Genomic DNA, 14991 nt, shown 5'->3' with positions numbered 1-14991 from the left:
TGTGAATATTTATCTCCTTGATTCTTATGGACAACTAATATGTTGGGTTAGATGTACATATATCTGAGTATTTGGATGTTGAAGTTCAGATTAGAGGAGAAAGCTTTTCTGTTTTAGGAAACAAAAGTATAAAGAGGATGAATGGGATGTCTTCTGATTCCTGGCATTCCTTATGATTGATGTCATACTGTTTTTCAGCATGGATGATTCATATATTTAGTAGGGTTACATGTAAAATCTTAGCATAGTTTATGGCAATTATCAGTAATTCTGACAAGTTGATATGGACATTTCCAACTTGTCAGAAAGCACTGCATTCACAAAGTAAGTTCAGATCTCTGTACCTGCCTCAGAAACAATGTAGTTTTGGGTGCAGTCACAGTAGAAGTGAACCTTGATAAAGCCATAACAGCACAACAGAATTCCAATCCTACTGCACTGTGAATGCTTTGATTCTTTTAAAAAACCACATAACCTAGAAGCAGAATGCAATTAGACTATTAGATTAAGATGCAACATGTAAACAACAAAGTCTGATTGGTTGAATTTTGCTAATTCAGTGTTGAATTAATTTTTACTGCAAAGATGTACACTGAAGCGTTTCAATGTTTTGTTGCTGGTGTTTATTCGTGATTGTTGCTGTGTATTAAATGCTCCTGAGCACTTTCCTTTTATTAGTAGTGAACTACGAAGATGCTTGGTTGTAGGATTCATATTGTGTAACGCATTGTAAAGTGTTTGTTGCAGTAGTGAAACAGTGACATTAATAAGGACAAGATAAGTTCCAAACTTTACGATGTGCTTTTTTTCTTTTGCTTTTAGGTGAACAGCTATATACCAGGAATTGGTTATCAGATTTTTGGAAACATCATATCTTTAGTCTTGGGTTTAATGCCATTTGTATTTCGACTTTCCCAAGCTAAGGATTTGGAACAGCTAGCTGCACATTCTGCCACTGAACTTTGCATTACAGCATTTGGATCAAATGGAGACATACTAGTTCTCTCAATGGTTGTTATAAGTTTTGTGGTCCGTGTGTCTCTAGTGTGGATTTTCTTTTTCCTGCTGTGTGTAGCAGAGAGAACTTACAAACAGGTACATAAAATAAACCTAGTCCAAAAAAACCCAAGTAATTTGTTTTGGGGTTTCTTTTATTTATTTATTTATTTTATGTTTTATTTGGTTTTGTGGATATTTTCATCTTGTGTTCATAGTTGCCCCAAGGTTTTGTAGATCGGCAGTTCCAGATCCTTCAGTGGGATTACAGATTAGGAGATGACCCAGATACAAAGGATTTAAGTGTCCTTCAAGCTTGTAGCTAAGCTTTTTTCTTGCATAAGAGCATTTTGGAGGTAAAACCATTTATTTCATAGTTCTGACTCAGCTCATTGGCCCGTTCTTAGTCATGACCCGGTTTGTTTCAGTGTTCCTCAAGAAGAAAGAAATTTGGTAAAAGAGCTCTCTGAATTTCTAGATTGTTTCACCAGCGTGTTTCATTCAAAACATTTTTGAGAGTAATTGGAAACGGTCTGGTCCAGACCCCAGCCCTGTCTGCTTTGCTGACACCTCTGTCCCAGAGACTGGTAATGTTGCTGTCTGATACTCTCTTACTAGCTCCCTAGTGTAGTTACTTTCTAGCCTGGAAAAGAAAAAAGATAAATAGTTTTCTTACATTGTAGCCAAAAGAAGGGCTTCAGTACAATAGAGAAGCATTGAACTGCTTTAGTTGCCATTTCTGTTGGAAAAAAGTTCTGGGTTAAGCACTCTTTAGTGCAAGTGATGGACTTGTTTGATTATCTCCCAAATGTTAATAACATTGTAGATCTGTTGTCTGAAACTTGAAAAGGGGAATTGCAGTTCTATTTTGGTTTTCATTAAATTAATGTGACTTTTAAAACTGGTCAGTGTGTCTCTTCTTTTTAGGACTCTTATTTCTGTGTTGTAATTAACATGTTTTACTTTACCTCGATACATTGTACATTGGTATATTAAGTGAAGCTTTTTCTCCATTTTCTTTTTAGCACCCTCAAAAATGACTTAACAGCTTCATTATTTTTTCCTTCCCTGCAGAGGTTACTTTTTGCTAAACTTTTTGGTCATCTGACATCCGCCAGAAGGGCGAGAAAATCAGAGGTTCCTCACTTCCGTTTGAAGAAAGTACAGAATATAAAAATGTGGCTTTCTCTCAGGTCCTATCTAAAGGTAAGTAACATACATTTTTGCTACCACTTAAATAGAAACAGTCCCACGTGCTGTTGATGAAAAGTAGGTATTTGAGTTGTCCTCTGTGTGCCCTTACTGGTGCATGTGTGCCCAGTCCACTTTATTTTGGCAACTCCTGGCCAGCAGCATCAGCAAACAGCCAGATGAGAGTGTTTTTCACCTTGGTATGAGGTATGACCATGTTCAGAGTAGAAGTCTTCTGTTAAGTGATTAGAGCAGGGATGTGTCTCAGGTGAGTACAGTGTGGTAAAACACAGACAATAAATCACTGTAAGAGCTCCACTTGTGTCATTAATATACAAGGAATTTATGAAGCAAGGGAGCTTGTGTGCATATTTATACTGTGAGTGCATGCATATCACACGAAGCTAGAAATTGTGCCCACGACTTGTAAGACATTCTGATCTCTTTACTGTTTGTTCAACTGAAATAATGAGATGTCTCAAGTGATAGCTCTCTAATGCTCTTTTCATCCCAGAGCATTTTGATGATCCTGGCTCATTTTTTGAGCTTGCAAGTTTTTTTTTTTTCTATTTTTCTCTCTGCATTAGGTAATGAAACTTTGGTGCCTACATCATGGCAGGCTTTTTTCTGTCTAGTCTGTAATGTGTTGCTGCATAGGAAGAAAGAAGGAGAACAGCATTTGTGCAGTAGAATGTAGCTCTCATGCTTTAAAAGCTATGTATGTTGACATTGATGTGGAGACTGTCTTGCCTTCTTTCCTCACAACTGTCACCTATGTATTCCACCTCTTCATATGCCATAAGAAACTTCTCTATAATTCTGTTGTTGCAAACAGAAGTGCAGACACACAGTGGTCAGAAGCAGGTGCAGAACAAACTGAAAAATAACCAGTGAAGGCCAGTCATTTTCACCTCCATCTGCTGATATATGTGGTTCACTGGGCAGCTCCATAAGGCCTGCACTTGGATAAGTAAAGGAGTGGAGACAAGCAGCTAAGGAACTTAGCGTTCTCACAGTAGTGCTACTGCCAGATACTGGCATAGCATTTGTCCAAATTACACTTGCATATTACCTGGTTGTTTGTCCATCTGTAAGTGAGTTAAAATATGTGCACATCTTGAGTTTCATGCAGGCAAAATGCTGTGTGTATAAGAGCATTTGCTGCTGCAGTACCAACTTGTACTTGATTTTTTTCCCTGTAATTAACCTTGTATCTCTTTTTCCAAGTTCCAAGATTATACCTTGCATATACGCACCTCCCACTTTTGTCCAAACGCACTGCTAATTACGTAAATAGGAGGATGGAGTTGTGAAATAGATGCGTGTTGTGACTTGGACGTGTTTCATTGCAGCAGAGGGTACTTAATTATTTAATTAGAAAGAACATTGAAAATGTTCAGTGGATGGAAACATTTTGTTATGCCAGTAAGAAATTAAGAACAAAAAAATTACTGGGTACAGTGACATTGGATCTTTCATCACAATGTATTTGTTTCGCAAGTTTTCCTTCTTGCTCTCTTGGAATTGTCACGTGAGAGAATTGTATCTTGATGAGAGTGATGTACGACTATGATTTTTATATGTTAGAAAGATGCAAGTAGTGAAAACAAAGAGCTATGTGAAATTAAGTCTTGATATTCCATTGCAATCTGATGTCCAAAGTGTTGTTAGCACTGGTTTGATACTCGGAATTAAAGCCCGGTGCTGTAGTGAATTCACTGCTTCTCATCATGAATGAGCTAACTAAACAAGTGGTGTATATATTCTTTTATCATAGCTGTCCTTAATTGTCTGCATCTGAATTACCTCAAATGCCTTTGGGGGTATTTGCTAGGAGCTGTACTTTCAATTCCTATATGTTGTGTGGAACTCAGATTACCAAATTGCAAGCTATGAGCAAACTATGTTCTAAGAGTAAATGTAACTGGCTGCACTGAACGTCAGTGGTTCAGTGGTTAGGTGGATTTTCACTCATGTATGCATCTCTTATTTTCAGCGTCGAGGTCCTCAGCGCTCAGTTGATGTAATAGTTTCATCTGCCTTCCTCCTGACTATCTCAGTTGTATTTATCTGTTGTGCACAGGTGAGGAAATCACACATGACTTAAGTAGTTTTTTAAAAAATAGACTGCCTTTTGTGTGATGGTTCCTATTAAGATAAGAGACTCCACTGAAAAATCAGTAACGGCTATTAGAGCTTTTCAGAAGATTAAGCTCTATTCATTGTCTTCATTTATTTACTTTAGAATATTATCAGTATGCCATTCTGTAATAGCCAAAGAAACTCACAGTAATTACTGGCATGGTGTTATTACTCTTTTGTTTCTTATCTGTCCTCTTTCATTGTTCATTTTGTAATTGAAATAAGAGTTTTTTCTAACACAGTGCATCAAGATGTGCTTCATAAGGATATAACAACAATTAGGATTTGAAGATGCTGATGAATTTGTTGGCTGTATTAGCCTGCCCTCTAGTGGAATATCTTTTTGAAAGCACATCTATGATTAAATCAGATTTCTTGTTAATAAGAAGTCTGTGCTCCACCTTCTGTTTTAGCATACAGTTAAGCTTCTGAATGACTTCTGGTTGTGTTTTCCACTTCCTTCCCTAGTTAATGCGAATGTGTTTTCACAGTAGTGAGCTATAAATACATTAATAAGAATGTAATTCAGCAATCACGCTACTTCAATCGAATTTTCTATGTAATTCAGTATACTTGAAGGCATGTTTTGGTTTTCATCCCACATGGTGTCTTTGAAATCGCAAAATAGAGTGTGAAATCATCATGGAATGTAATACATTTTTCTGTTACTTTAGAAATATGAAAAAAATGTTTAAATTCTGATTGAGGCTTTGGATTCACTTTCCTTCAACTTTTTCACTTTTCAACCTTTTCTCAGTTCTAATATCATTTAAAGAATTTTGATTTTAAATTATGATTAAAGATATTTGATACCTGAAAACAACCCTCATACTTATTACTGGGAAATTATTTTTTGGTGTTGGGAAGATACATAACTCTTTTCTTGTATTGCAGTATAAATATTAATCTGGACTCAATTTTTATTTTTCCCTTTTGCTTGCAGCTGCTTCACATGCATGAGATCTTCCTTGATTGTCACTACAATTGGGAACTAGTAATTTGGTGCATTTCACTAACACTTTTTCTATTGAGATTTGTTACTCTTGGATCTGAAACCAGTAAAAAATACAGCAATACCTCAATATTACTTACTGAGCAGGTGAGAATTTGTGCAGATATACGTTCTTCTATCTAAATAAATCATTTGTCTGTTAGCTGTTAGGCATGCATTCTAGCTGACTTAAAATGGTTTGAATGTAATAGTTAATTGTGGTGTAGTGAAACAAGTTATTCCAGGTCCTTACAACTTGAAGTTCTATTTCTGGAGATACTGAAAAAACTGCAAAGAGCAAGGCAAATGAGAGACAGACAAACTCTACATTTTATTTTGCTTTCATAGGTTTTTAAACTACACTCTTTCTGAGAGTCAGGCCATGAACATTTTAGCCAGTTCAAAACCTGAAGTTGAAAGCAACAGTCATAAGTTCCCTGAACTTTAAATAAATAAAAGTTTAACAAGTGTTATCACTTAGCTTTGTACTTGAATCCAGCTTATCCTATTATAATTCATTTCCCTGAAATAAAAAGGAAAATGTAACTCAATATGAGACCCTTTCTTTCATATTTAAGGTCTGGTATCCCTTTGTCTCTAAAATCATAACTTACTTTGGAATGAAACAGATTGGGAGCTTAATTTGCCTTGCAGTGTATTAGTGATCATTTTGATTTTAACTTAATTGTACAAGCTTGCAGTGAACTTGCCAGGGAGACACAATAATATTCAGTTGTTCTTGCTTACACGATGAGGTCCTTACTTCATTAACCACCCTACAACAAACCCCTGTAACAACGCTTCCTTTCTGCAACTTTGCTGCTGTAGCTTGGTAGAAGTTTGTCATTTGAAGGACTACTGGAACATAATGCTGATTTTTAATGTATTGTCAATGGCTGTCGTACTGAAATGAAAAGTCAGATTTTTTTTTTCATTTTTTTATTTTGCAATTAAATAAAAAGCAAAACACTGAACTTTGCCAGGACTAGCATGTATATCAGACCAATGAGAATGAAAGCAATGAATGAGAGTTTCAGGATTTCCAAGGGAGAGCTAGTACTCATAACTAACTTTCTCAGAAGCAGTGTTCTGAAGAAGTCTGGATTCCAGAAGCATTGAAATGATTGATACACTGTTCTTCTACAGTAAAGGAGTTTAATTCAATAATATTTCATATTTTTCAAGGCAGTAGCAGGATTTTTTGCACTGAAGGTGTTCATGAAGTATTCAGTGACACAAATCTTTTTGAAAGAAATTATAGTTCAGCAGAATTATGTTTTATAATTTCAGTCGATGCAAGGATTTCTGGGAATGTTAGGCCTATAAGGTGTGCACACTAAAGAATAACATCTGAAAATGAACTGGCAAACCTCAAACAATTATCAAAGAAAGAAAGAAAATATGTAGACATTGCATAGGTGGTGCTTTTTGACTGATTTGTAGATGACATTAAGCTTCAAAATTGTTCCTGTAATAGTATCAAATGTTGTATCACAAAACATTGTCTTTTCATACAGAACTGGGGCAGTATTTGTCCTTAAAAATTGAGAACAAAGCAAAGGAAATCCTGTGCTTGCAGAAATGTCATTGCTGTTCTATCATGTATACTGAATAATCACTTCAGTTTATTATTAAATGCTTTTGAATGAATTCCTTTAGATTCTGCATACATGTTGATAGTTGTGTTCTGTTTAAATCAGATAAATCTGTACTTGAAAATGGAGAAAAAGCCTAATAAGAAGGAGGAACTGACACTAGTGAACAACGTTTTAAAACTTGCCACTAAGTTATTGAAGGTAGGAATTAAAATAGATTTACTGTATTATTTATAACTTAGAAGCAGAATGGACGACGTAATGAATCATTTGTGTTATTTCTGCAGTATCCTTTGGTTTAAATCTGCTCATAACTCGCAGTGATGCTACGTGTTCATACTTCTTCAGTCTCTTATGTTGCTATTGTTGTGAATTACAAATAATTATTACATGCAGTAAGTTTTGTTCTCTAATGTAGGGTGAGAGAAGGTGCTTTAGGATGTGCAGGATGAGGAACCCTCATGAAATGACGCAATTTGATTTTCAAACTTGCTATCTATTTCTAGTAATCAGCTACTAAATTATTTGTATTCTTCCTCAAAAATAATTCCTTTTAAAACTTGATACTGATTACATTTCAAACTACAATTTGATTACACTCGATGTTGTCTTTACTTACTGTCACAGAGTCACTTCTGCTGTTAAGTGCAAGTTTTGAATTAAATTTGTCTAGCTTCAACTTTCAGTATTCAGATCTTGTCATACATTCTTCTGTTACACTGAAGATCTTAAAATACTGCCACTGATTCATTTATTCTTGTGTTAAGAGGGAATGTAACAACTGCATTTTGATTTCACCTCTTTCATCAACTCTTTCATTTAGTCAAAGATGTGAAGGTGATGTGAAACAGTTCTTCAGAAATGATTTGCAAATATAAAGGTCTTTTCTTCCCCTTAAATTCTTGTCAAAGCTGTGCTACAAACACCTCCTGCCATGTTTGAGTATAGCACAGTTGATGCTTATTCTACACGTAGAGTAGAGATAACGGTTGGGTTATCATTCAGTAAATCTAAGGCAAAATGTTCAGTGCATGTACCTTTGCTCTGCAGTCAGAATAATTCAAGAACAGTAAGATTTTTTTCTTTTTAAATTTTATTACTTATTATGCATATAGTGCTACTTTAAGACCTTGCTGCCTGGTTCTTCCACACACTGAACTCCAGTCACTTACCCCTTTGATTCCCATGTAGTTAGCTAATAGCTGAAATGATGGAATGTTTCCTCCAGTCACCTAACTCCCCACCACCTCAGCTTCAACAGTGTTTCTGGTTCCTTCGTCTCAAATAAGCACGTGCAGCTTCCCATGTGAGAACTGACTGAGCAGCCTGGGACTCAGGATTGACAAAGCAATTGTCTGAGTTGAGAGCTGTGGACCAGAGTCATGGGGTGCTTGGATGAATCAAATATTGAGGGTATCTCTGTAGTGAGGGACCATAGAGCTGTTTGTCAAGAGCTGTTTTTGGAACAAGCAGAAAAAAGGAGGCTTGTGGAAGTGTTTTGTCAAAAATGCTGTGGATGCAGAAAGATTATGTGGATTCAAGGGGAGCCTGGACAAGTAGACAAAATGCATCACATTTGGATGTCTGATGAGCTGAAATGTTGGTGTTCTGTGAGAAAACAGGGTGAAAAGTAGTTGACAGGATGCTGAATTCTTGGTGTGATTCGCTCCAGAGTTTTCCCTGCAATTCATGCTGTTTTCAAACCACTTTTCATGTTTCTGTAAAGTTTCCACTTTACAGAAATGTGTCAGCATCATGATCTTTCCAACAGAGGGGTGGATTTCATGACACAAATCCCACACCACCCCTTAGTTTCTATGAGAATGTGCCCAAAAGTGAGGTGGGATTTCCAAATCTCCCAAACGGGAGCATTAGATATCCTTGGAATAGAATAGATAGAATCCTTAGTAGTTAGTGATCAATAGAATTATTTCATGTTCAGCACTTAAGTGGACTGGATTGCTAAGAGCTTTTATTGTCAATTTAATAATAATAATGAATTATATAATATTGACTATGCTTATTTTTTTTAATTTTACTCCCGAAGTTGGTGAGACGAAACCCACAAGCTGAAAGTGTTTCCTTAAAGAGAAATTCTCTGCTGCTCTCCTTGGAATCTTGCTTTTTTTGTATTTGCAGCAAAATTTAAAACTACATTGCATTTGAATGGAATGGTTGTTCATTCTCATTTTACCTTGTTTCGGGGAAGATTCAGAGCTGTGAAATGCTTTTTTATTAAAACAGGAGTGATAAAGCCTTGTTCCAGACCCAGGATGTAATGCAGGAGAAAGATTAAGAGTTGAAAGTGCTGATGGTTGTTATACTTCACGTAATCCATTTTTATATTTAAAACATATTTTCTTCTTTCTCACGTGTTTCAAGGCCAGGAAAGTTTGGATGACTTTGATCACTCACTAAGAATTGCAAAACTGGTGCAGAAAGGTCTTTGTTCAAGTTCACTACAGATTAATTTTGGCTAATGTTTTGATCATTCCAATGAAAGTGCAAAACATTTGCAGTTAAATGATCGTTAGTATTTTTTTTAATCCTTTATGTTCATTTTCTATGTTCATTACTAGTTATTCTCTAAATTAATAGAGAAGAAAGGGAATTGTATTAGAATAGACATTGTTCATTTTTCATAGCAGTGAAGCAGTCTTGTGGCACTGTGGAATATCTCTCTTTCCTTTTGCCTACCTATTTATTTCTTCAGTTAAACACTGAAGGTGATTTTTAGGAAACTGTGAGGAATTGTAAAAAGCTGGCAGACAAAGTAGCTCTCTGCTTTCCTGGCTCCACAAGCAAACTGACAGATGTTCTACATGGGTAGCCTCTAACTTTTTGAAAGGTTATTCGGACGCCATCGATCAGCAGTCAGTGAACACAATAGCTATTTTCTTTCATGTTTTCATAAGCAGAAGAACGGGGAAATGTTTTACTCCACTGTTAATTGGAGACTGCCTGAGCTATCTAATAACAGTATGTGTATGAACACAAATAAGATGTACAATTCAATACAGTTTTTTATGCCAATTTGTCTGTTCCATAGAAATCACTGGCATGAATTCTTCCATGTATTGTGCATGTAACATTGGTGAGTCAGTGTGGAGTCCACAACACATTATTTTTCATAACAAAAATATGAAATTATGGGTCATTAATGTGAATGTTGCTTGTTAACTGGATGTAATGATGCTACCTAAATAGACATGAGTAAGTCATATCATTAATGGCATGACAGTCTATAAATAAATGATAGTTTATAAAGTACCCCGACTCTAAAATCTGACTCTAAAAATGTGCTGCATAAGGCAGAATTTCTTGTAGCCTGCTCATTATGACTGAAACATTATGACTGATTTCTCAGAGTTCAGTATATGTTGATTTTTTAAAGTAAATAGTGGCAAGAGAATAAGCAGTTTTAAATGGAGGAAATACCCCTTTGGATACTTAAAACAAAAACCAAACTGTATAATTTCTGCTTTTTAAATGATATAATTGTTTCATGTTACTAGGAACTGGACAGTCCGTTTAGGTTATATGGGCTTACAATGAATCCTCTCCTTTATAATATCACCCAAGTTGTCATCCTGTCTGCTGTCTCTGGTGTCATCAGTGACCTGCTTGGATTTAATCTAAAGGTAACTATTTCCCAGCCATTTTTTTCTCTTTATTATGGCGTTCAGAATCTTACGATAGTTGAATCTTATATTGTAAAATAATTAACTCTTATCTGTGTGAGTGAGCAGATTTGTTATTTGAAAGTGCTTATGAAATTTAAGCTGTATAGAAGAATAGCAACGCAGTTGTCAAAGGAACCCTCTTAAAATTTTCTGCAGTTTTGTGGTGTTTTGACTTTGTTTAGGACACATAATCACTAAGAATTCCTAGACATGAATAAAGAGACACTTACATGGCCAGGTAGAAGATCTTATTTAACTTCTTGTATTCCAGTTCTGATTTCTCTCTCGAGTTCCTCAATGTTTTTGTATCTTTGTCTTGTATTGCAGTGAAGTACTACAGTAGATGTAGTATTACTGTGTCTAACATTACCGTCTTGCTTTTATGGCTTGAGAACTGTCTTATTAGGTCATACCTTCCAAACATCTTTGAACTCTATAAACTCTGGAAATTATTCAAAGATTCGGGGTATGGGACACCTTAGTTTCCATAAACTCGTAGCATAAAGCCTTCAATTACCCACTGAGTTTGCTTACATCTACTCTTTTTTATATTACAAGTAAATGAATGTAAAATTTATCTTTTGTATTAAATTTTGCATGCAGCACATGTGATAAGAAACAGACATGGTATTGCAACTTTGCTAAATAGAAACTGAACTGGAAATACTGCTTATTTAACATTTTTCTAACTTTTTCAGCTCTGGAAGATCAAATCTTGATAATATGCTAAGAAGATGAGATAACAGTGTTATAGAAGAGCTCATTCATTGACAGAACTGCCTCAAAGCAGCCACTGAATCTGTATTTCAGAAGCTACAACCTCTTAAAGGATGTTGTTTGGAAAACCGAAGTGTTTACATCTGACTGTCTTGTGCAATCTTAGTATTTATTTCATCTTCTCACTATTTTATTTTCATTTTAGTTGACATTTTTATTTTCAAAAATATTTGTTTAGATTTGGAAAGGATCAGAGTTGGGAAGGTCAAAAACTGAGTGTCTGACAACTTGAAATCTTAGCAACTGAGTACACTATATTACTGTATTTGTTGTTAAAGCTGAAGGCAGTGTTGAACGTTTTTAGTTGCGGTAGTGCTGTATGGAAGGCATTTGAGTTAAGTGGGGTAACATGGCTTAGGATTTTTTATTTGCACCGATCGTTTATGAGGATGAAACATGAGAACATCAATAGATGTTTGGTTGCAATAAAGAGGACATAAAAAGTAAAGTACTGACAATACAGTATGACAGATAGCAGAAATATTTTATATTACTGTAAGAAACAAGTGGGAGTTTTAATATTTTGAATAATTCCAGGATCGAAACTGATTTAGGCTGCAGTTTGAATATCCTGGGATAGTAATAAGGTATTACATAACAGGTCAACAAGTGCTCTTTGTTAACACTTTTATTAGAGCAATAATTGTAAATGGTTACCATACTGTATAATATTTTGATAAAAATTAAATATTGTATTTATTTGAAATACTGGGCTGTTCTGCGCAGCTCTGACTGTGCATGCTCAATATCTGCACTTTTTATTGTTACTTTTAATGAGAAACTTTATATATATACATATAAATGTATATTAATTGGAATATATTATGGTGAACGATGGAGCAGTATATATTATATGTTAAAGCTAAATATTTAAATAGGCAAAAGACATACTGGTGGAAGGAATGCTATAAGTGACTGAGCGTAAGATAGATGCTCTCCTGATGTACACTATAGTATATGCCATTCATACCACATGGAAGTTTAAGAACAGCTAAATAGCAAACGAGTCTTTCTGGTGGACAACAGAATGAATGAAGCCTCATGTTCTCATATTTGTCTCTTCAGATTAATCTCCTTTGCCCTACGCCTCCCCAGCATGGGGTATTCCCTCATGCTTTCCCAGTGAGCGTGAGCCTCTCCCCTTCCTTCTGACACTGCCTCTCACAAGGCCTGCTCATACTGACTCATTGTGAATATTCACCTCATGCAATTGATTTGGAAGTGCAAATGTTGTTTCAGGTAACTTATGTGAGGAGAATTAATGCCACCAGGCTCAAGTGTTCTTGTACTTTTTGTTTCTAAAATAATGGCTTCATGCTGAAAAATGATGAATAATTACAAGAGGTGGGGCATTACACTATATTTGCTGATCTTCAGAACCTTTAAGCATTTACAGTAATGCATCTTAAACTTCTGTGGTATGAAACTATTTTTATATATAAAGCAACACAAACAAGCATTTTGTATTTTATTTGCCTCTGTACTAATGTTTATTAATGACCAAAGTGCATTCTGGCTTTTGAAAGAATGTATTACTGGAGCTTTAAGAACATACTATCTTTAGTTTCTCATGTGGAAACTTCGGCTGCATCCGATCTGTTTCTTCTTTTTCTGTTGTCTGATGCTGGGATTGTTTTAAAAAATTAAGTACATTTTATATACAGGTTTTTCCAAATTATGGTACAGAGCTACACAGAACTTAATTTTGCACAAAATATGTTTTAAGAAAAAAGCGCAGCTGGAGTTCTCTAGGGGATAGAAGATGAGGCTGTTGCTTTTACAGCTTGTTACTATTTCAAAGCCACTCTTCAATTTAGAATGGAATTATTTGAAAAAAAAATCTTGAACAGTGAATATACTGCTTTCAGTACCTTAAGAAAAAAAGAAGGTGGGAATGCGTTGCAGTTTCGGTTGAATGGGAAATTAGTTTAACCACATATACCTCAGCAACTATCACTGTGCTGGATTGTTGCACTAACAATGGTTACTTGGGAAAAGTAAAGTATGTGTGAAATGAAATTAAAAATAATAAAAACCTTTTATTTGCTACCATTAGATATATTCATTATCTCAAAAAGGGAGAGGTTTATCGCATCCCTCAATATGAAAATCCAGTATGAAAATGGAGGCAAGTAGAAATATGGCAGATCTTGCATGCTAATGGTTACTTTTGCCACATGTTTTGTAACTGCGAGTGTGATCAGGCGTGGAATAAAGCTTTCTATGGTTGATGGTGAAAAAGGAGAAAAAAAGTGCAGCAAGCTGTATCTTTTAGTAATACCCAGCACATTTCTGAGTCTTCTGTTTTGATTTAAGTCCGCGCTTACGAATATGCGTTCTGTTTGATTTAAAACACTTGGGAGGGAAATGTTGCACATGGAGGGCAAGTGGTGGCTGTCAAAATTGAACTTCATTGCAAGAGCAGAAGCTTTCCCACACGTTAGTTATACAAAGTAATTTTTTAATAGGACTGGAGATGCAGATCCCGAATAAACATTTCCATCTGAAAAATACTGCAGCAGATTCAGCCCTATTTCACAGTTGTTTAAGGGATTAATTTTAATCCCCATTTTGACTTTTTAATGTGGTATAATATATGTATATATATTTCTTTCCAGAAGCTTATTCTTTGGACATGTTTCACTTGTGGCATCTCCCTGGCCACTGAGAATTCGGCACCAGATGCACCACGCTCTTGTGTTTGTTTGCTCACTTTCTAAATTTGCTCCAAATGTAGGTGGTTTACAAATAAAATTTTCTTTTGAGGGTAATGAAGGACGGTGTTATACAGTAAGAAGCTAACATCTTCTGAGAGCCGTTCTTTTAAACATTCATCTCTGGATGGCACCTTAATGTGACAGAGTTCTTGAGTGTGTGTTAAAAATGTTGCCAGGAAGTATCTTAGACATAATGTGTGTTTACTTAGTACCTTCCAAAATGCTCGTGGAACTTGAAGAGGATAGAATATGACTGATGCATCACTGCTTACTGGCTTATTTCAAGTTCTGCTCTATTTTTATCAGTTCTGACTTCCTTAAAGCTGTCTCCTTCAATAAAAAGTTCTGTGTGGAATCCAACCATCTATCAGTGTTCAGGCAGGAGTGCGACATGAGATGCTGACACACCAGGAGGCCGTGCTGGCCAGGTCTCACTGAATGGCAGCCTAGAGAGCTGGGTGGAGAGGAACTTCAGCAAGGGTCAGTGCAGAGTCCTGTGCCTGGGGAAGAGTAACTGCATGCATCAGAACAGGTTAGGGGACGGCCTGCTGGAGGGGAGCTCCGCAGAGAAGGACACGTGAGTCCTGCTGGACAACGGGCTGGCCATGAGCCAGCAGTGTGCCTTTGTGGCCAAGAAGGGATCCTGGGGTGCATTTAAAAAGAGCAGGGGCAGCAGGTCAAGGGAGGTGATCCTGCCCCTCTGCTCTGCCCTGGTGAGGCCACATCTGGAGTACTGTGACCTGTCTTTTGCTCCTCTGTTTTAAACAACAAAATATATATATATATATATATATATATATATTATATATATAAAATTTTTATATATATACATTATTTAAATTATATATATGTGTATATATATATATATTCAAGGATCTCTTAGAGTTCAGCAGAAGGCC

At 35.9% G+C, this 14991-nt stretch overlaps 1 protein-coding gene across 3 annotated transcripts in view; it reads left to right on the top strand.

The window, feature by feature from the left end:
• Window positions 1-14447, top strand: part of PHTF2 (putative homeodomain transcription factor 2) — a 62580-nt gene extending 48133 nt beyond the window's left edge. For 2 of the 3 annotated variants that reach the window (XM_042815852.1, XM_042815850.1), the window contains 7 exons: window positions 823-1095; window positions 2071-2202; window positions 4184-4270; window positions 5273-5428; window positions 7021-7116; window positions 10431-10556; window positions 11297-14446. In XM_042815852.1, the coding sequence (XP_042671786.1) occupies window positions 823-1095; window positions 2071-2202; window positions 4184-4270; window positions 5273-5428; window positions 7021-7116; window positions 10431-10556; window positions 11297-11317 (891 nt within the window). In that variant the 3' untranslated portion in view covers window positions 11318-14446. Of the gene's footprint in view, window positions 1-822; window positions 1096-2070; window positions 2203-4183; window positions 4271-5272; window positions 5429-7020; window positions 7117-10430; window positions 10557-11296 lie in introns of all 3 variants that reach the window. The other variant, XM_042815851.1, reaches the window with a different exon arrangement.
• Window positions 14448-14991: the final 544 nt, after the last annotated feature.

Source organism: Centrocercus urophasianus, unplaced genomic scaffold (assembly GCF_019232065.1).
Source record: "Centrocercus urophasianus isolate 14NV4802_14NV808 unplaced genomic scaffold, USGS_Curo_1.0 seq_15, whole genome shotgun sequence".
Taxonomy (NCBI): domain Eukaryota; kingdom Metazoa; phylum Chordata; class Aves; order Galliformes; family Phasianidae; genus Centrocercus; species Centrocercus urophasianus.
Note: the sequence above shows the minus strand (reverse complement) of the source record. Positions and strands in the feature narration are given on the sequence as shown.